At 37.6% G+C, this 22955-nt stretch overlaps 1 protein-coding gene across 1 annotated transcript; it reads left to right on the top strand.

Annotated features, from left to right (window-relative positions):
- The first annotated feature begins 710 nt into the window (after positions 1-710).
- On the top strand, positions 711-20223 carry LOC136836588 (phenoloxidase 2-like). The gene is made up of 15 exons (XM_067101048.1): positions 711-738; positions 1828-1951; positions 3976-4114; positions 5217-5323; positions 6615-6725; positions 8987-9183; positions 10292-10442; positions 10996-11088; positions 12179-12364; positions 13556-13684; positions 14677-14862; positions 16378-16516; positions 17982-18089; positions 18773-18891; positions 19109-20223. Exons 2-15 carry the CDS (start codon positions 1862-1864, stop codon positions 19328-19330), a joined length of 1977 nt encoding a protein of 658 aa, XP_066957149.1. The 5' UTR covers positions 711-738; positions 1828-1861; the 3' UTR covers positions 19331-20223.
- The last annotated feature ends 2732 nt before the right edge of the window (positions 20224-22955 follow it).

Genomic DNA, 22955 nt, shown 5'->3' on the forward strand with positions numbered 1-22955 from the left:
TGACATTTCAAATTTCTGTTGGCGTACGACAGTTTCATTTACATAGATAATTGTGTATTCTGATGATAATCTGGACTGCAATACTGCCCCCAAATGGAAAACTGCAGTATCTGTAAAATTTTCGAAATTGAGACATGCCACTTATTGGGCTCGTGAAACACTAATGCACAAGTTACTGCAGTTTCAGAATGATTCTTTAGTGCTTTCCACGAGTATTTAAGGGGTCCCATTTGCAGTATCTGCAAAATTAGTAGTAAGGCAAGGGAGTACCTACCATTTTTCTCAGTTCTGTGTTTTTGCAGATACAGCAGTCTTCCATTTGAGGGTAGTTATAATAGTACTCTTTTGAATAATGACAGTACACAGAGTTCCGCAAAAAAGGGAGAGTGAATGATTTACTTCGAATTCTGCAATGACTGTTTCATATTTAAATCATGTGATTCTTAGATGATGGTTTTAAGGAGTCATGATCGGAAATACATAAGTGGGAAAAATAAATAAGGTGTGTTTATACATACACACATACACATATATATACATCTATATATATTTATATATATATATATATGTATATATATATATATATATATATATCTGTAAATTAATATGAACAAAAGCACACTCAAAAGAAGCAAATCGGAAACTGGAGTACCAAGCCTCCTTTTTGTAACATTTTGCATGTATATATACCCCTGGTATCCTAAGCATTCATTCATTCTCCTTCGGGACTCCTTACTGGTAAGGTTTTTTTTTTCCCAGTGCCATTATCTGTCTAGGTTTTGAGAAGGAAGTGATTTTTTGGTAAGAGAAGTTTACAGTGTGTGGTTAAGTCTGTTGTAAGTATTGTTCAAGGGTTTTTTATTTTTTATTTATTTTTTTTACTTTATTTTATTTATTAATTTTTGGTTTTGGTTTTTATGGTCTGTGACAAGTTTTAAAGGTGCGGCAATGTGTCAGAATTCATTATTTACTAGTGTGGGTTTTTGGGAGACCATTCACATTAATTTAGATAATGTTTTTAACATTTGTTAAAGTCCTCCTGGGCTCTGTAGGCTCAGAGGGCAGGCGCTGATCTCCTGTTTCTTAGGCCGACAGCCTAGCTTCGCTAGGCCCACTGTTTAAACTCCCCAGCCCGAGGACTGGTACCTATTCTCCTATTGAACCTCTTGGGTTTTTCCGGACCGTTAGGTTGACGGGCTGCCGGATTTTTGCAGTGACGCAATCCGAGGCATCACAGAGCGGCGGGATTTGAAGCCCGGCCCGGGGCCTCGACTGGTAGCCGAGAATCATACCAAAAAAAAAAAAAAAAAAAAAACAGGATTTTATGTTACTAGACTATTTTTCTGCTGAACGTATAGGCATGTTTGCACCTCTTTAATCTCGCGTACATTTATTAACATTTTATCACCGTTTATGTTTTATTTTTTTTGGAAGTCGTTTTCTCCAAGTTCTTAGAGATCTTTGTATTTTATGGATCTCTCTCTGTCTTGCTGTCCAACCGCTCCAACCCTCTCTTTTCATTATATTAGCGCTTGGCTTGACAGCTTAAGTTTCATTAAATTTTATAGTTTATAAATTATATTGTATATAGTGAAAATAAATAGTTTATATAGATTATACCTTACTGAAGTTCGACTCAGTAAACTACTCTTAAGCAAGGGCCTTCATTTGTATGTGAATGTCAGTCAACTCTTTCCCAGTCTATATCATCCCTACAACTCAAAACCTCTCTCTCTCTCTCTCTCTCTCTCTCTCTCTCTCTCTCTCTCTCTCTCTCTCTCTCTCTCTCACTTTGGTTCCAACTAATACCTGGACATTTTTCGACAGGTATTAAGACTTGAGAGCATTCCCAGCAGCAACCATGGCGAACGGGCAGAGAAAGGTTCTTGAGCTCTTTGCCCATCCGTTCAGGGAAGTGGGAGGAAGTACCAATGCACGAACTACAGGCGAGGTAAGTAATGACCACCTAATATTTCAGAAATATTGGAGTTTGTAGATTGAGTTTATGAAGCGAGTCTTTGTATTTATAATTCTTTTCCTCGTAATTTGTAATAGGTAATAGGTACATTCGTATTCTGTGGCAAATACGTAATACATGAATAGATGAAACGGTTGAAGAAGTTTCATGTATTCGTACATAGAAGTCATTAGGGACATGTCATTTCGAACCGTGATTTAGCTTGACTTAGTGAAAATTAAAACTGAAACGTGTATATATATATATATATATATATATATATATATATATATATATATATATATATATATATATATGTATGTATGTATGTATGTATGTATGTATGTATGTATGTATATACTTAAGGAAAATGGAAACCTGTGGAAGAAAATGATGCAAGAAAAATGAGGAAGAAATCTGTCGCGAATGTCTGTCATTCCCCTCTTGAGGAACGAAGAAGCAGAGCTTTTAGTTTACCGAGACCAAAATGACTGTGATAGAATTTTTTCCGTTTAAATACTCTTTATTTGAACCTATCTCATAAATGTAGCGCAAGGATATCTGGAACAGATTCCATATACTTCTATCATTTTTAGTTTTCTGAAAGGAAAACTATTGTGCCGGCGCTATCTGTCCGTTCGCACTTAAGATATACTTGACTTTTTTTCTGTCCGCCGTCAGATTTTAAAAAACTACTAAGGTTAGAGGGCTGCAAATTGGTATGTTGATCATCTACCCTCCAATCATCAAATATACCAAATTGCAGCCTCTGTCCTAAGTATTTTTTTTATTCTATGTAATGTTAAAGTTAGCCATAATCGTGCTTCTGGCAACGATATAGGATAGGCCACCATCGGGCCGTGGTTAAAGTTTCATGGGTCGCGGCTCACATAGAATTATACCGAGACCACCGAAAGATAGACCTATTTTCGGTGGCCTTGGTTATACGCTGTACAGAAAACTCGATTGCACCGAAGAAACTTCGGCGCATTTTTTTACTTGTTTGTCTCTTACACACAAATCTGTGTTCGAGTTTCATTTAGAATTTCCCCGCATACGAAGATACGTCAAAATCTTTGTTGTGCTTTTAACGTCTCTGAGAGAACTAGGGCAGAAAGTATGAATATGGAGGAGATTAAGGGGTTGGGAGGTTTACAGCAAGCCTGTGTATGGAAGAGGTGGGGTTGTGGGGTTAATTAAGGAGTAACACCAAAAGGAACTTCAAGTTCTTGAAACTGATCGAGGTTGCCGACGATTTTTGTGAGTTTCAGTTTCAGCCACAGATTTATAAGAAATGGTAAGAGCTGGGAAGCCCGAAGAAGCATAGGAACTGACAAAATTTTATGTTATGATAAAAAAATTTACATAGAAATTATAGCTTAAGGCTCTAGATCGAAAACCAATTTTAGCAGAAAGGCTTAGCAGTAAAGATAGGACAGGAAGAGCGTTTTCAGTTATTGTCTAAATAATATTCAAGGAGAGATTCAGCGCTGTTTTCGTTTGTTGATGCATAAATACGTAAATACATGATCCTCAGACGCAGTATGATATATATATATATATATATATATATATATATATATATATATATATATATATATATATATATATATATATATATATATATATATATATATATATATATATATATATATTTATTTATTTATTTATATGTGTGTATGCGTGTGTAGGGATGTCTGTATGTCTGTGTATGTATATAAAGTTGACTTCAATGATCTCGCTGTATTTGTGCGGTTAAAGTTTTCAGAAGTACATGTCGATATGGAAGGGTTTATGAATGCATATTTCCTTACTGATACCTGTCCTTGTAAAAGTACGGCGGCTCCTATAATAGTTAAGTAATCACTCGATTCTCGTCATGAAAATATTCTCTATGCGTTACCTAATTTACGACATAAATGAATATATAGTCGCTTAAAATATTTCTCGTACCCATAATAAGCCATCTCGCTATATTTAGCCTGTATTTAAGATTTGTGGGGTTTTCTCCATTGCAGGGCCTACATTTGACGATAAAATCAGGTCAGCCAGTGCCAGATCTCAGTGCCGCCACCAGCATCCCAAGAGGAAGAGTTTTCTCCCAGTTCCTCAGCTCACATCACGAAGCTGCCGAGAGCCTCTGTGAATACCTTATGGGTACGACTCTCCCTCTTGAGTACTTGTCCATTTTCAGTTTTCTGTACAAGAAAACTATTGTGCCGGCTTTTTCTGTCCGCCCTCAGATCTTAAAAACCACTGAGGCTAGAGGGCTGCAAATTGAGCATCCACCCTCCAATCATCAAACATACCAAATTGTAGCCCTCTATCCTCAATAGCTTTTATTTTACTTAAGGTTAAAGTTTGCCATAATCGTGCTTCTGGCAACGCTATAGGACAGGCCATCACCGAGCCGTGGCTGAAAGCTTTATGGGCAGCGGCTTATACAGCATTGTACGCTGTACAGAAAGCTCGATTGCACCGAAGAAACTTCGGCGCGTATTTTACTTGTTTATGAGTATGACCTGCTTTCTTAAATGTATACCTGACTCAGATCTTCGGATTTTTGGGCATGAATACATCAGCTGATTAGGGGTGTCCGTTCTCCTCGAAGACTTCGTGATGTCTCTCCTCGACTTTAAGTTTTTCAGCGTGTCAGATTTTACTAAATTTTCTATCTCTTCACAAGACTCCCCGGGGTCTGTTTATGGCATCTCTCTTCTGTTCGTAATACCATCAGGACATCTCTTCTTTCCATTAGTCTCTTTTTCTTTCATGAGTCTCCTCTACTGTCTTATCTCTTCATGAGTACCTATACTCCTAAAGGATTTTCTTTCTCTTTACAATTCTCTCTATGTTTAACTTATTGTAAGTTTTTCATAAGCCCCCTTTTCCTTCACAAGTCTCTTCTACATATCCGATTTCTTTCCTTAAGTCTATTTGTCATGTGTCCTCAGTCCATCTTTTCTCCTCTGGTCCAGTTCTCTTCAGAAATCTCTTTAGAATATCCCACCTCTTCCCAAAAGGTTATCTTTGACGCGTCTTCTCTTCAGAAGTCTCCTATTACTCGAACACTTTAATCTAATCATGATAAAAGCGATTTTGAAATACCTTTGCCCCTAGTCATTGCTGATAAAATTCACTCGTCATTCAACAATACGAGCTTGACACTATAGTAAATTATGCCCAGATAAGGACTGGTATGAAAGTCCATATATAGACGCTAATGTTTCCCAGCGTCTTATCCTTTTAATATTTGCAGGAGCACGAGATATAGACGAACTTAAGAGCATGGCTGAGGAATGTAGAAGCTTGGTCAACGAGCAGTTGTTTATTTACTGTCTCTCCTTCGTCATCATTCGGAAACCGGTAAGAGAAGTGGAATACGATAACAGTTCCTTTCACTTTTGTATCTCCAACAGTGGCGTCCCCGTATGGGTGCCAGGGTGGGGCTCACCCCCTACCCCCCAGTCAGATGCATGGCCCCCCAGTTAAAATTCCCTTTGTAGCTGAACTTTAACCCTTATAGTAATTGATAATTTGCATATAGTAAGAGTTGAAAATTAGTTGAAAATTTAGCTCTATAATTTCAAATACAGGTTTACTAATTACTATACTGTTATTTTCCTTCATTCACAAGGATGTATACATTCGAGAATAGTGCATTTTAAAAATTACAGAAGTGGTACATTAGTTTTGTGTAATTTTCTTTGGCCCCCCAAAAAACAATATCTTTGCCCCACCTAGGCCCCCCAGATGGAATGCCAGCTAGCCACTCATCTCCAAATGCTATTATTATAATAATAATATTAATATTATTATCAGTATGTTACTTTTCTATCTCTGAATTAATATAAGATCAGTCATGTCAGTGTGGTATGTGTTTATTTTACCATTAGTTATGATTCAAGTAGTTGCTTAAGGGAATGTTTAAACTTCTTTTAATTTCTCTGTCAGCTAAAACCATGCTCATACACGTATGTACATAAAGAGTATCATCTCTGTTATTATTCATGCATTTGTGCACAGGGCCAAGGTTATATATAATATATATATATATATATATATATATATATATATATATATATATATATATATATATATATATGTTTTATATATATATATATATATGTTTTATATATATATATATATATATATATATTTACCTAATAAAGTCAGACCATGTAAAACACCAAAGGGAAGACTTTACAGCATTACACTTCGGAGACAACTGTGAGTTGAGGGAAACAGTTGTTTTCCGAAATATAACGCTGTAAAATCTACCGTCTTTGGTGCTTTTATGGGCTGCCTTCATTAGAAAGGATTCTGTTTTAACAGAAAGAATTTTATAGTCATATACAGTATGTATATGTATGTAATATATGTATAATTTATAATTTATATATATATATATATATATATATATAATTATATATATATATAAATATATAATATAAAAGAAAAGACTCATAGCTAGTGTGGCTCATTGGTAACGCAACGAGCTCGCATTTATAAGGTCCGTGGCTTGCACACGGCCTACTCTCACGGCCCGCTGTGAAAGCGTACCGGCAGCAGTCAGCTGGGCGTCTAGGAAATGATATGGGTCTGGCAACCTCACTAAAGACCTAAAGTTGCTGAGAAAATTCCCATTGCTTTGCAGGAATTGAGGAAATTCCGTATACCGACAGTCGTCGAGACCTTGCCAAGTAAATTCGCTTCGCAGGAGATGCTGCAGAAGGCGACGATGGCGGTGAAGAGAGATCCGATGGGGGTAAGATAGGCCTAACTGTTTAATTTGAGAGGCAGACTTGCTGGCTTTAAGCATCTGTAATCTCGTTACACGAGCTTTAAATAGAGTTAAAAGGAAACATCTGGCATACTTGTATTTTACAGTTGGGTGCATTGCCAGTCACAACCCTACAATCCCCCAAGTTAGGTGCATTGACAGTCACAACCCTACAATCCCTCAAGTTAGGTGCATTGACAGTCACAACCATACAGTCCCCCAAGTTAGGTGCATTGGCAGTCGCAACCCTACAGTCTCCCAAGTTAGGTGCATTGGCAGTCACAACCCTACAATCCCCCAAGTTAGGTGCATTGACAGTCACAACCCTACAATCCCTCAAGTTAGATGCATTGACAGTCACAACCATACAGTTCCCCAAGTTAGGTGCATTGGCAGTCAGTTAGGTGCATTGGCAGTCAGAACCCTACAATCCCCCAAGTTAGGTGCATTGACAGTCACAACCCTACAATCCTTCAAGTTAGGTGCATTGACAGTCACAACCGTACAATCCCCCAAGTTAGGTGCATTGGCAGTCACAACCCTACAATCTCCCAAGTTAGGTGCATTGGCAGTCACAACCCTACAATCTCCCAAGTTAGGTGCATTGGCAGTCACAACCCTACAATCTCCCAAGTTAGGTGCATTGACAGTCACAACCCTACAATCCTTCAAGTTAGGTGCATTGACAGTCACAGCCCTACAATCCCCCAAGCTAGGTGCATTGGCAGTCACAACCCTACAATCCCCCAAGTTAGGTGCATTGACAGTCACAGCCCAAGTTAGGTGCAATCACAACACTACAGTCCCCAAGTTATGTGCATTGACAGTCACATCCCTACAATCCCCCAGGTTAGGTGCATTGACAGTCTCAACCCTACAACCCCCCATTCACTCCACATGACCAATCTCAGAACGATCTGACTATTCTTTCAATTACCCTAACCCTTTAAATTTCTACTACATTTTCTCTCCCTTTTAGTTCTTCTTACGCCATAAACGCGACACAAAAATTAGGTAATCACTAAAAAAATTAAAAAGTGTTTCCTGTCAACAAGTGTGGGAAATCTTTTATCACCACTTCCACTGTTGGCACGCCCGCTTTTAACCTACTCATTTCTTGATAAAAGTTGTGTAATTTAACAGATAAGGAAAATACGTGAATGGAACTCTCAAATCTCTCTTTTCATACACACGCACATGCGCACATACACATTTACTAAATTTTATTTAAATAAAAATGAATGATGATAGACATGGATGAGCTCTAACAAAAAAAAATTGTAAAAATGTTCATCACGCATATAAATACAGTATGTCCGTACAGACAAACACTCAGATATACTGCATCTGAATTTATATATGTATATATTTTTATGTATATATATATATATATATATATATATATATATATATATATATATATATATATATATATATATATATATATATAATGTATATTTATATTTATATATATCAGACGAAATTTCAAGGTCCATTATTTTTGGGACATAGGCATACATAAAATAAGTTCCTTTCATACGACCGAAAAAATCTCTCTCTCTCTCTCTCTCTCTCTCTCTCTCTCTCTCTCTCTCTCTCTCTCTCTCTCTCTCTCTCTCTGTGCCTTTGATTCGAGAGTTCCTATCTTCATATTCCCTAAATAATATAGTGCACAGTTAAAGCTTTGTTTCTCGTGTTTTTTTATTATTTTCTCATATGAAAAGGAAGATGCAACAGACTCTCATAAGTACATATAAATATATCATCAAAGCTAATGTGTGATCAATTATTTTTATTTTTTAAATTTTCTATACAAGTAGGTGTTGTTAAAGACGTACCCCGATTTCTTTCGTGAATGGAAGAATATTCATATATGAAAAAAGAAAAGGAAATGATTAGCTGCCAGAATTTACACTTAAACCCGAGTTATTACTCTTAAATAATATTTTGTGTGATACTGCAGCCAGATGCATTAATCATTGCTGTATGAAAACAGTTTTGCTTAAGTAGAAAAAAAACTAGATTTAGAGGACCTTTATGAACCTTGACCTAATTTATCTTAACATAACAGCGTCACCTGGCATTCTGTTTTCAAAAGCGTTCCAGGAAGCTATAAAATAATTTCCCAGTCACGTAGGGATATTAGACATTTATGTTGCATTCTGCCAACTACCGTACATAAAAGATTGTCATAATGGAACGGAATCAGAGTCATTCCTTAGCTCTTGCTTCTCAAACCATTGCAGACAGATCCTATCGTCATCGACGCAGAGTTTACGGGGACCCTCCGCAAGGCTGAGCACAAAGTGGCCTATTGGCGAGAGGACTATGGAATCAACTCGCATCACTGGCACTGGCACATTGTCTTCCCTTTTAATAAGGACTTGAATAAGGATCGGAAAGGGGAAATCTTCTTCTACATGCACCAGCAGATGCTCGCCAGGTGGGTTCGTAAAGAATGTTCTACACCAGGAAACTAGGGAACAACTAACTTTATATGACGGTGCGGACAGAAACGTATTTGAAGGTCGTTGACACGGCGCGCATTCGGGACCGAGTGACGGGAAATGCGAGTGACTTTTGAGCACGTGACTACGAGGTCGTTCCAAGATTGGCTACGAGGTCGTTCTAAGATTGACTACGAGGTCGTCCTATAAGGTTGAGTAGGAGGTCGTTCTGAGATTGACTACGAGGCCGTTCTAAGATTGGTTGGTGAATCTGGCTGCTAAACCTGGTTTCAGCAGCTTGGAAACTACAGGTTCCTTCCTAAATTCAACCAGTTTAGGGAAATGATACTCGAGATGCATATGAGTAACAAACTGTTGCAAAACCAAGGCTACTGACTGGCCAGCTTCGTACCATGCTCCCGCTTCAATATTATCTGTGTAAAAGCACAGTACTACTGTAGTCATGCACGGCCGTGATTCATGGCCCTGAATGATTATCATTATTCAGTTCTACCTTCAGTTCCAAGCATTTTTTTCAGCAGTTCTTAAGAAGTGCACCATCTATTGCAACCAGACAGCTAGGCATTGTTCACAAGGTTTCCTCTATCAGCAGAAATGATGGTACAGGGGTATATGCATTAATGCCAAACAGTCTCCTGACCTCTTTGAATTTTTGGTTCACATAGTAATTCATTCTGTGAAAGTGTGTATAGTAAGTTTATAATGATAATAAAATTTCCCTATCAAATATCTAGTTGATTCCTATAGAGTGATTACTACTTATTTACCCATTTACCAGTAATTAATCCAAATTCGGTCTCATTCCTAAGTTTGCATTCGCACTAAATAAAACGTCATAAGCCCACTCCGGCAACTTGTCACATACATATCACAAACAGGTTTAAAAACAAGTCAGAGACCTTAAGCAGAGAACGCATCTCTGGCAAATGCTGGATAATTGTATAAAGAGCTGGATAGAACTTCCAACAAGTCGTTGACTTGTATTCAACCTGTTTGTGATGTGTTGGAGACAAGTTGCCAACATATTTATGACATGTCGGCAACAGTCTGTTTCTTAACACGTTCCCCACCAACTTTTCTCAGGTATGACATGGAGCGACTCAGCCATGGTCTCAACCGCGTGCTCCCACTGAGCAGCCTACGGCATCCCATTGAAGATGGGTATTTCTCTAAGCTGACGGTCAACAACTCTGGCAAGGCGTGGGGCACGAGGCAAGACAATACCATGTTGAAGGTAAGGGTATTTTTTTCCCATAATTCATCTCTTTGCTCTTGATGAGACATTAAAGACAATGGTCTAATAAGGCGTCTTGGTTCACATAGAGATGATTCAATAAATTAAAAAGGTAAAAAAGAAAATGGCTCTAAAACCTAAGGTTAAATTTGTGTGTTGTATGGGAATTTTTTATTAGTCTATAGGCAGTCATTTTACTCATAATTGAAAAGTTTTGCCAAAAAAGTAAAGAAAAAAAAAAAAAAGGAAAACGTCAGTGGTTTTTATTCAAGCAAAAATTAGAGGTAAAAATTGGTCTCATCTCTTACCAGCTTCTTTTTTATTAATAATTTACCCATATATTGCTCCGTTTCGCCATTTATAGATACACAGTTATTTTTAAAAGTATTTGAATACCCATGTTCTTACTGTATTTTAATACCCATGTTCTTACTAAGTACCATATTTTGTACACCATTACTTTTAAATACGCACCACTAAGTACGCTTCAGTCAGGTTACTTTCAAATATGTACTTCTCTGTGGTAATGTACTTTCTTTCCTCTCGTTAACAGGACGTAGCCAGAAACGGGGGCATCGAAATATCTGATTTGGAAATGTATCATTCAAGACTTCTGGATGCAATTCATCAAGGATTTATGCTGGATGTAAGCCATGGCATCAGTATTAGTATTATTATCGTTGTTATTATTTCGTGATATCGCCATCATTGACCCATTTTGATAACCATCCTTTGTTTCTAATTCATGCACAGAGAGTGAGAAACTCATTTTTGCTCGAACTCTTCTCTTTTCCAAAGTCTGCAAGCAAGCGTTTCGAACGAACGCTTTCAATCCAAGGTTTGTTGGCGCTCTGAAGAAGAAAGATCCTCGCACGAACTCGTTCCAGAATTTACAGGAAAAAAAAATCGAAAATCACAGTGTGAGAAACTCATTTTTGCTCGAACTCTTCTCTCTTCCAAATTCCATCACTAAGTGGTTCTAGATGTAAAGCCACAAATTCTGTGCAGAACTTATCGTCAAATTTACCATCTGTGATGTTTGATACCTTTTCAATTTTGGATAGTAGTTTGACGCTGTTCTGTCCATAATACTAAATTGAGAATCAAAGCGTTATCTTTATGCTCTACTCCGAAAAGTATGATTGGTTGCCAAGAATTAAGTTTTGACGCCTTTCCGAGCTGAAATAGTCGATTATGATCTACCTACTTCGAATATCCCAACCCAAGATAAAAGAGAAGGATTTGCTATAGGATTAAAGTTCTGCCTTTGTTTAATTAAAAAAAAATAGCAAAAAAAAGGGGGGTTAAATGAAGCTTGCAGTGTGGTATGGTGGGGCCGATGTTATCTAGTTAAATTAGTGAAAATTTTCTGTTTTTATTAATCTGTCGTCTTCTTCCAGTTCTAAAATATAGATAGGTGAACTGTATCAATGATTTCTGTCGTCAAGTTGAATTATAAGCCACCTTGGAATGAATGATTATTATGTATATTTTATGTATAAAGATTTAAATACTAAATGAAATGTACAAAGATAATGTTCAGTAGACGAACCAACGCTAAAGAACACAATAGAGTTAATATTATTTAGCAAGTATCTCAAATAAGGCGAATAATTGCACGGGTAATTTCAAATATAAAATCTTGAAAAAGAGCCGAACAATTGAAATTAAAACAAACTGAAGAGGCTTCACCATTATTACCTTTAAAAATGTCCCTCGACTTTTCCTCGTTGCAGAGACAGGGGAACCGAGTCCCTCTGTCTGACGACCCTCCCAATGAGGGCAAGAGGGGCATCGAGATTTTGGGAGACGCCTTCGAGGCCGACGCTAGACTCAGCGTCAATTGCCCCTTCTATGGACACTTCCACAACTCGGCCCACGTCCTCATCGCCTCCAGCCACGATCCTGATGGCTCTCATAATGTAAGGGGGAGAGAGAGAAATATGTAATATTATGTATACAGTGTATGTGTATATGTATGTATAATATATATATATATATATATATATATATATATATATATATATATATATATATATATATATATATATGTAGATGTATGTACTGTATATCTGTATTATATATATATATATATATATATATATATATATATATATATATATATATATATATATATATATCACATTACCACAGGTGAAAAATAAGATATGGGGTGTACTGTAGGTCTGACTGGTTTCAATTTATTTCCAAGCCTTCGTCAGTGGCTTGGAAATAAAGTCGAAACCGGTTAGGACCTACACCCCGTCCCTTATTTTTCATCTGTAATGTAATGTGTGATAAATGAATCAGGTACAAAAAGTGGTTGTAATCATATATATATATATATATATATATATATATATATATATATATATATATATATATATATATATATATATATATACATATATCTGTATATATATACAAAAATATGTATGTGTGCGTGTCTGTATATATATATGATGTACGTACGAATCCATAGAAGTTATAGAGCAAGAATTGGAGAAGGACGAAAAATACATACAGGAACCTTAGCAAAGATAAAATAACGAATAAGAGGAGGGGTTGTGGGGTGAACTCACGCCTCTGATGAAACTACAGGTAGATGGCGTGGAAGACTGAGCGCTAGGTGCAGGTCAGTGGCGCAGTGTTTGTTACGCTACCATTGAGTCTTCTGAGTGAGTATAATTACGAGGTGCTGTTGAGGGACGTTTCTGCAGAGGGGTTCATCCTTGGTTGGAGTATTTACTGGGAGAACGTGTGGCATTTAATTAGTTTTTCTCTGGAGCCAACCCCGTTGGGGAAAGCTAATTGGTAGTAAGTATTTAACAACTCTGTCTCATATACATTATATATATATATATATATATATATATATATATATATATATATATATACATATATATATATATATATATATATATATATATATATATATATATATATATATATATATATATATATATATATATATATATATATATATATATATATATATATATGTGTGTGTGTGTGTGTGTGTATATATATATATATATATATATATATATATATATATATATATATATATATATATATACTGTATATACACTAATATACATGTACCATTTCAGGAGGAAATTGGTGTTATTGGAGCCCCGGCTACAGCCATGAGGGACCCGGCCTTCTACAGGCTACACAAGCTTGTTGACGAACTCTTCCAAGAGTACAAAATGCAACAGAGGCCTTATACCGAGGAAGAGGTAAGACATACGTTAGTTGAGAGTTCAGTGAAAGGAATATCAAAGAAATAACTTCTTTCGCTTTCTGGTTGTTTGCCTTATTCTTTGCTTACATGGTCTTAAAGCACATGAATATCTCCGAATCCAAGTCTTTCTACTTGTATCGTGTGTTTACAGTATTTTATAGCTATACTCATAACATTTTAGTACAGTTTTATCTATTTATGTATTTATTAATTTTTGTTCTGTTTTAATAAGTAGGATCTCTTCTTTCTGTATTTCCCTTGACCTCCTCTTACTTCTTCCTAATGAACACCATAATCTTTGTAAGCTTGGATTTCAAGTCAATGGCTTCTGTGGGCTTGTTTCATATGAATAGGGGTCATCTACTGAATAATAGTAGGCCATACTTTCTCTTTATGCTGGATAGGGGCAAGTTTTTCATATCCTTAGAAAGTATAATAGTTTATTCCCTGCATGCTGGCGTTTATGTTTCCAAGACTTTCTCGCGGTAAATTTTATACCTACTTTAGTTAAGTAATTAACTGCGTAAAATGAGATAAACTCGAAAAAACAGCTTATTCAAGAAAAAGGGAGTGGAGAGAGACAAGGCTATTCGATGTCTGTGAATTTCCTCTACGCGCACACAGACACACCCATATCCGGATGAGGATATAATCTCAACTAATGTAGTATGTAGGACGTTCCCATAGCTCACAAGTAGTAAAAGATAATAATTTGCCCAAAAATAAGACAAAATCTGAAGAAAAATATCTTTCATATCCGGCTGGGTTAAAAAATTCTCAAGGAGAGAGTATCATTTACAGTTGGGTGAAAATAAAACCTTTCCAGTTTGGTTAAAAAATCAGCAGAAAAAATTATCTTTTGTTTGCAGTTGGGTTTAGATTTTATTTAGGATAAAAGATATCTTTCATTTCTGGTAGGGTTCGAGAAAAATCTTTCAGTCCTGGTTGGATTAAAAAAACCGAGGAAAAACTATCTCTCATTTCCAGCTGGGTCTCCCTGGCATCAAGGTCACTAAGATAGGCGTTCTTCAGGACGGTAATCCCAACAACCTCAGAACTAAATGGAATCAGAAGGACTTCGAAGCTAGCAAAGGACTCGACTTCGGAGGCTCCGCTCTGATCCTCTTCAGGTTCAGGCACTTGGATCACAAGCCTTTTGAATACCATTTGCAGGTGAGTTGTCTGAAGACTTTACAATAAATGGAGGGTCAAAACTGTTTGCCTGCGCGATAAAAGCAACTGATTAAAAGTGATGCTGTGTAAGGTTATAACGGAGGTCATTTAATTCTGTTTTTTTCATCTTGGGTATTTTCGGCTAAATGGCGTTTGATACTGTAGTCAAATGAAGTGTACGTAAATACCTAATAATATATATCAGGGAAAAAGCAAAGGTGAGTGAACTAGGCCTTTTTATTATCGAACGTATATAATTTTTCTTCCTGTAGATTGTAGATAAAGGCACAATGCCCCGTAGGGGGGGGTAGTGCACCTCACGTGATGCACTGTAGGCATTACGTAAGGTTCTCTGCAGCGTCCCCTCGGCCCCTAGCTCCAACCGCTTTCATTCCTTTACTGTCCCTCCCTTCATATTACCTTTTTTCCACCTAACTTTCCACCCTCTAAAACAATTGTTTCATAGTGCAACTGCGAGGTTTTCCTCCTGTTGAAGGTTTCCAACCTTTCTACTATAAATTCCCTTTCAGCTAGCGCTGAATGACCTCATAGGTCCCAGTGCTTGGCCTTTGGCTTAAAATCTGTATTCCAGTTGCAGGCACAATGTATCCTTAAGTTATTTCGACACAGAATACTAAGTGGTTCACACCTGAAGGCAGAATATGTCAGTAAACAAGGACGCTATAAATGTAGCGTCACAGAAAAATCAAACTTCATCACTGCCAGATAAGATAACAGGACCTCCTCCTCCACGGTGACCTTATACCTCTGCCGAGAACCTGTCGCGACAGAGAACAGATCAATACGAGGCTACGTCTCACTGTTCAGTATTAAGAACAGAACAGACAGGCTCCTTTCTGAGTGAGATCAGAGTTGTCTTTAGGGATATCAGAGACTGAAGGGAGTGGAAAGACGCCCTCTTGGATGATGTAGTCATTCTGTTAACTCTCCCTCTCCCACTCTTTTTTAGGTGAAATGGAAGAAGAAAATACAAGCTCCATAAAGATGAGCCCCGTAGGGGGGTTAGTGCCGTCAGTGCACCTCACGCGGTGCACTGTAGGCATTACTTAATGTTCTCTGCAGCGTTCCTTCGGCCCTTGGCTGCACCCTCTTTCATTCCTTTTGCTGTACCTCCATTCGTAATCTGTTTCTTCCATCTTGCTATCCACCTTCTCCTACCAATTGTTTCACTATGCAACTGCGAGGTTTTCCTCCTGTTACACCTTTCAAACCTTTCTACTGTCAGTTTCCGTTTCAGCGCTGAATGACCCCATAGGTCCCAGCGCTTGGCCTTTGGCCTAAATTCTATATTCCTTTTCCTTCCTTCCTTCCTTCCTTCCTTCCATAAAGAGGAGCTGTTTGAGCCTCTCACGCATTGAGGACAGGGAGGCAAAACAGCCTGTTCCCTGAGGAAGTCTTTAGTCCTAAAGCTCTTCGACAAACAAGAATGACAATCAGTAAAGCCATAAATCCCCTCTCTTTTCAGGCCTACGTTAACTTATCTCCGCTTTCCAGGTTACAAACACCCTGCCGGCTGAGAAAGAAGTGACTATTCGAATTTTCCTGGCTCCTGCTTTAGACGAGAGAGGAAACGGAATGAGCTTTATGGATCAGCGTCTTCTGTGGGCGGAGATGGACAAGTTTGTGACGAAATGTAAGTCGAAATGGTTGACCTATAATTTCAGAGGGTTTAAAGAAATTTAAAAAATTATATGTATTTTGTAAATCTATCTACTTGTCCATCTATCTAAGTGGACAAAAAAATATATGCAATTTCGTGTCTCTCTCTCTCTCTCTCTCTCTCTCTCTCTCTCTCTCTCTCTCTCTCTCTCTCTCTCTCTCTCTCTCTCTCTGTAAGCGAACGAATAATTGAAGAAAAGAACTACCTTCCTGAGTGTATCAATAAAAGTGTTACATTAAAATGCATTCATAAATGTAATTTCTTCGTAAGAAACATTAAGAAGCGCGATATATTCACTAAAAAAGAAAAAAAAATAATGGATTGTCTTCGTAATATCATTCAGGAGCGTTATGTCTTCGATGTGTTGAAAAATTTAATAACATGACGGTATTACCTTTCTTGAAGTATTATAAGTTATTGTGTCTATAAAAAGAGAAAGCAGGAGGAAACAAAATTGTATAATGCAGGGACGTAGAGGAGCGAAAACAGTCTATAAAAGACAACTCAAAAGTTATCAGACCAGCGATTCAGTTGTTGGAAGGTGAATTGAGAACAGAAATGGTAGTCCACTTTCTATCAGACAGCATTCAAGTGTATAGAAAAAATCCGAAGAGCTTACATTATACGCTGAAGTCTAAGGAAACTTATACATGGGACGCTAAGAGACAAGTGACTATTAGTGGACTCTGATCCGTTTTAATACAACATGCGGGCTTCATAGTAGTTACAGGTCAGCACCAGGCCGAGACCATGTGGCGGGCGACACGAGCTTTTGTGAGGGCAGCTGAACCGAACAGCTAAACTTGGGTTCAGTGGTGAAGCTTGGAAGCTTACCACAAGCATGCAGGGTACCCTCCACCCCGACCCATCAAAAGAGACAAAGAAAGAGAAACGTCCACGTGCTTATGCGTCAGCACAGTTGTTTACAAGAGATATCGCCTTATAGATAGTTGCTTTTACAATGGAATATACAACTCTTCCACATCCCAAGTAGACTGGTACCTTTAGGAACACCGATAAGTACTAATGACTAAAGAAACTCATACATGGGATGCTGAGGAACATTTAATTTTATTAGACCGCTCTGGCCCATTTTAATATGAAGTGGGAGCTGCATAGTACTGTACTTACATGGTTCTAAGCTGTATGGTGGCGACGTGAGTGATGTACAAGCACATGGTTGTGAGAGCAATTTGTGAGAGGCTGCCGAATTTGGCGGCTCAACCCAGGTTGGATAGCAAAACTTGAAAGCAGCTTTACATTGTGTCAATCAGTCCATCTGGCTTTTCTCCCTTAGGACCACCGTAGTGTATGGAAGTTTTCGACAAAGTCGAACAACATTTCGGTGAAACTTTACGACAGTAGGATACCTCTTCATTTTTGTAATAATAAAATAATTAGTCAGATTTTATGAAAGATAAATTTTTCATTGTAACAGTGACACCAGGTGAAAACAAGCTCGAAAGATCATCACTTGAGTCTTCCATCACTGGACCCGAGGAGGCCACATTCAGGGATTTGGAGGCAGAAAGCAATACTGAGTCTGGTAAGCTTTTGTGACATGTTTGTGCGATTTCATTCATGCTTATATATAGGATTATTCACAACCTCACCATTTCAGACAAGCATTGTTCTGTCTTGAGGTGGCATCAGACTGAGCATTAGAACTATTAGTTAGTCATTTATACAATGAAATTAATTTTATTTAAGTATTTTTGTTACTTCTTTATATTCCCTTTTGCAATAATCAGTTTTCCTATAGAAATGTCTACCCAGTCTTTTGTAAATCACCTTTCATCCATTGTGTGAACTATCATTATTCCAATTTTCCTTGCTTCCTTCTTTCTTCCATTTCATGTTCATTGGATAAATTAAGTAATGCATTTGCAGTATTCAGATATCTTTCTTTTCGACCAAGCACTTCAAGTCCTGGTTAAAAATGTCAGTTTTCCTCTGTCATTCCTCACACCTCGACCATCCACTTGAATTCCTAGTTAAAAGTGGCATTTTTGCCCATTTCTTCCTCATTCTTAGACCTTCGACTGGAAGTCCCAGTTAAAATTAACATTTTTCTGCCTTTTATTCGTCCCTCTTTCACCATCCACATGAAGTCCCAGTTAAAATTAATGTTTTTAACCCATGTTATATCTCCCTTCTACCATCCACTTGAAATGTTAGTTTCTTTTACCCTTCAGTTCCTGTCTATTTTCCTCTCACAATCAACAACAGGAAGTGAATTTGGTCAGTGCGGTTGTGGGTGGCCCCAGCACATGCTTCTGCCAAGGGGTATGCCCCAGGGTATGGGCTTCCAGCTCTTTGTGATGCTCACTGACTATGCAGTGGACAAGGTAAATATACCCTTACTATTCAGTCTCTATGCTGAAGTCCTATAAATCAGTCTTTGCCAAGCAGGCACTGAAAATGCATACCTGTTTAAAACCAAATCATTCCTCATGCACTTTGTTCCTTGATGACTTGCCCCATACTGCAAGAAATTTGTCCACAAATTTCCTTAATTCATCACCTATGTAACCTTCCTAATGACGTTCTCGGTGTAACCCTAAGGTTGACCAAGTAATCCGAAGCAGGGAATGTTCCAACGCTGTCTCTTACTGCGGCATCCTTGACTCCAAATTCCCGGACTCCCGTCCCATGGGATTCCCCTTCGATCGCATGAACCCGCATTTGATCAATGGACCTAGGATCGAGACTGCAGGAGACATGGCTTCGCAGTTCGATAACATGCTCATGGAAGACATCAAGATCACTTTCGATGAGACCAGCTGAGGCTCTCACAGACGCGACAGCAGAAGACGCCAGAGGAGTAGTGACAATATTTCTATCAGTAGGATATGATTATGAATACAGTTACGATGAACCAAACAAGCAGTCTTGATGATTTTTATCGCATGTTTTCCATCCTGAACACATTACATGGCTTCAGGTAACTCCTGGCATAGAAATAGCTACAAAATTAATATTAGCAGTAAGATTAACATAAACCTAATTATCTTCAGGCATACCTGGAGGAATACAACAGTCAACAAACTAAACTAACAATGAATATTGCTTAGAAACGTGACCTGAGTAAATAAAAATGTACGCCTGACCAAGTAACTTAAGAAAAATATTAGGACAACATCAACGGAATAAACCAAACTCGTTTATACTTGTCGTGCCATACTAACACACCACAAGTAAAACATCGGCTACAGGAGATGGGATCTACCAATGAATAAAAATTCTTAAGAAGGTCAAACGAAAAAAGGAACTTTTGCATTAATTAAAGACCTAAAATCATCGCTTTGAAGTTGCCGGTGAACATACACTCCTCTAAATTGTTGTTTAGTGTCGTCTGTTATCAAAGGCAATACTTTGCCAATATGATTTCTAACTGAAATATTAGAGTTGTATCTGTAACTTTATTGTATCAAGGAACTATTTTCATGACCTTAGGATTGTTGGAGGCCTGCCTCAGGTCTTTTTAAGCCACTGTAGGAAAAGCTGGTTAGGAAAGAAATGGACGTCAGTGTTGTAGTAACTCAACAACAGCTTATGAATATGTCTGATGAATGTAGCAGTTATAATTACAACGGAATCCTTCAATTAATGTGCACTGTAGCATAGGCGCAATATAGATTTCAAATTCTATCAAACTAATAATATAGACTACTCTTCAATTTTCTTTGGTTGCCCTTACATGTGTGTTTTTCTTGTAAGTTAAATGGGCTCTCTATATATATATATATATATATATATATATATATATATATATATATATATATATATATATATATATATATATATATATATATATATATACATGTATACATATATATATAAATAAATATACATATGTATGTATTATAATAACATTAAGTTGTTAATTTAGCAGAAGTGGTTCCAGAGTACAGAAACGAATAAAACAGCCACAAACAAATTCAAAATTCAGCTCTTGAATTGTGGATGAACCACATGTGCAGAAAACTTACTCGACATTTGCAGCTTTATACACCCAAGGAGAACGTGCTCATCAACACCATTTGTGGCTGCTTCCTTACTACAGTATGGCAGCATTTCAAGACGTAGACTCCAAGGCTTTTTTTTTTTATTTTTGTTGGTGATTACACTGCTCATCACACTGAATGGCTGAACTCAGTTACTGCCACAGATAATTATGGTGTTGCTGCTTCCAATTTCTCCACTATATCTGGTTGTGAGTAGTTACTAAATGAATCTATACATAAGTCTGGCAGCTGTCTTGACCTTGTATTCATTGATGTCACAGGGATTTTATCTTTTGGAGTAGGCTTGCCAGTGGGCTCATCTGACCCTAATTTGATCACAGTTAATGTGGAGATGGATCAGGATGTTGTTTTTAATGTATACAAGTAAGGTGGTTGTCAGCCTGGAAAACAGGGTTGTTCAGTATGCTGATGATGCAACACTTGTTGGTGCAGTAAGTCTCCACTTATGAGAAAGGGAGCTGCCCTTGGTCTCAATCGTGACGAGGAGCAGAATAGTGGATGGTGTGGTCGGTGGGATATGAGGCTGAATTCCAGTAAAATTAAAGCAATGCTTATTAGTAGATCTTGCAATAATTTTCCACCCCATCCTAGCCTTCAAGTGGATGGGAATCTGCTGAATGAGGCTGAAGCTTTGACTGTACTTGATGTAACTTTTGACTCACCTCTTACTTTTGAGAAACATGAAATGAAAGTGTTAGAAAATGCTGCATGGAAGTTAGGTACTACATATAAAGTCTTATATGTTTATAACGATGAAATCAACACGTTTTAGATTATTTGCTCTTTCTTTACAAGAGTACCGTTCTCTGGTGGTATGTCTGCTTCTACCAGAGATTTATCTCTTTTAGATTGAGTGGTTTGTGGTGGTAGGTATATGTTTCCTAACTTTAGCAGTTATGACTTGGACCATCGACGGATGTTCTCTAGTTTTTCATAAGTTGTATTTTAACTGAAAACTTTTGCTATCACACTCGATCCCTGATTCTCTTTTCCTGCCAAAAGCGAACAGATTTGGTGAACAGCAGCGCTAATTTGCAGTAAATGTGACTCACTGTCGAACTTCTATTCCACCGGCTTTTTATCCCTCACACCCTGAGGATGTTGTGCAATTAGAACCTTAAAAGTTCAAGCAAATATGCAACTTTGCTTCTTGGGCTTGGCAGTTGTGGCAGCATAGACCCTAATGGGATCTTTCCCATCTCAACTGAAAAGACTGCTGCTCCTAAGATTAATATTATTTTAAGAAAGTTAGTTGGACTTGCAAGCTTTCTTTCTGCTTGGAGGAGGGAAATTGCTGCATTACCTAAGGGACTAAGTCCGTCCACATGCCAACAGAATATGGGCCGATTTTAGTTAACCCAGATTTATATAAGGTTTATGAGAAGCTGCTGTCTAAGTGCCTTTGTAGGTTTGTTGAAGATAATAACCTGCTTCCAGCATTACAGTTTGAGTTTCTTAAAGGCTTTGGTACTTGTAGATTTCTCTTGATGAGAGTGCAGAGGCACACATGGTCCGTTTAGATTTCTGTGTGAATCATGAAGCACTGATCTACAAGGTGCTGCATAAAATATACTACAACAACAAACATCCTCTGCGCTGGTCTTTACCTGACTTAGTTATTTTTGCTCACATCACTAAGCAGGCTGCTGCTGCAAACAGTGTGTCATTTTCTAGTATCACGTTTAATACTACTCAGTTTGTTTGGAGTTTTATTTTGGCTACAACTAAATTGTGGTTTAGTTTACCGAGTGCGGTTGTGGAACCTTCTGACCTCTAAATGTTCAAGTGAAGAGGAAGTATACTCCTGCTTTCTGCTGATATCTCGTGACTTTTCTGATTTGGAACCCTCTTGAATTTATAGTCCGTTGAATCTATCCATAAGAATGTACTTATACAGCACTGGCGTTGACAGCAATAAACGATTTCGGGTTAATTGCATGTGTGAAAAGGTGAAGCACTACAAAGGGAAAATAATGCAGTCAGTTTTGGTGAGATAGTCCTCTCTCATGTACCTTGATTTGAAAACGGTAGAATGTCCTACAGATAATATATTCTTCATGTATAGACGGACAAGACTGGAAAATCAGCGTGAACTTTGATTCACAAGAACTTGGTTAGAAAAGAATAGGATCTAATTTTAAAAAGAAGGAGCGCACCTACATATCTGAAGGAAGTAGGGAAATAAGGAGTAAGAAGGAAAATTATATTAAAATGTTCAAAATCATTGGTTTATGATTACAGGCAACTATTTTGTTTGGGAGTACAAGTAAGATACTGCGGTACGCTGGAGACAGTGTGTCTGAGTGGCTGACCAGGATTCGAAAGGTATGCCTGGATTTGGGAAAGACTCCAAAAGATTGGGTAAGAGGGGGGTATTTGTTCCG

This window comes from Macrobrachium rosenbergii, chromosome 4 (assembly GCF_040412425.1).
Source record: "Macrobrachium rosenbergii isolate ZJJX-2024 chromosome 4, ASM4041242v1, whole genome shotgun sequence".
In the NCBI taxonomy this organism is placed as follows: domain Eukaryota; kingdom Metazoa; phylum Arthropoda; class Malacostraca; order Decapoda; family Palaemonidae; genus Macrobrachium; species Macrobrachium rosenbergii.

Coding starts and splice junctions, on each gene's coding strand:
- LOC136836588 (XM_067101048.1), top strand. CDS start 1,862: ATGGCGAACGGGCAGAGAAAGGTTCTTGAGCTCTTTGCCCATCCGTTC. Junction 12,365..13,555: donor ATCCTGATGGCTCTCATAAT/GTAAGGGGGAGA, acceptor GTACCATTTCAG/GAGGAAATTGGTGTTATTGG. Junction 18,892..19,108: donor CTGACTATGCAGTGGACAAG/GTAAATATACCC, acceptor TGTAACCCTAAG/GTTGACCAAGTAATCCGAAG.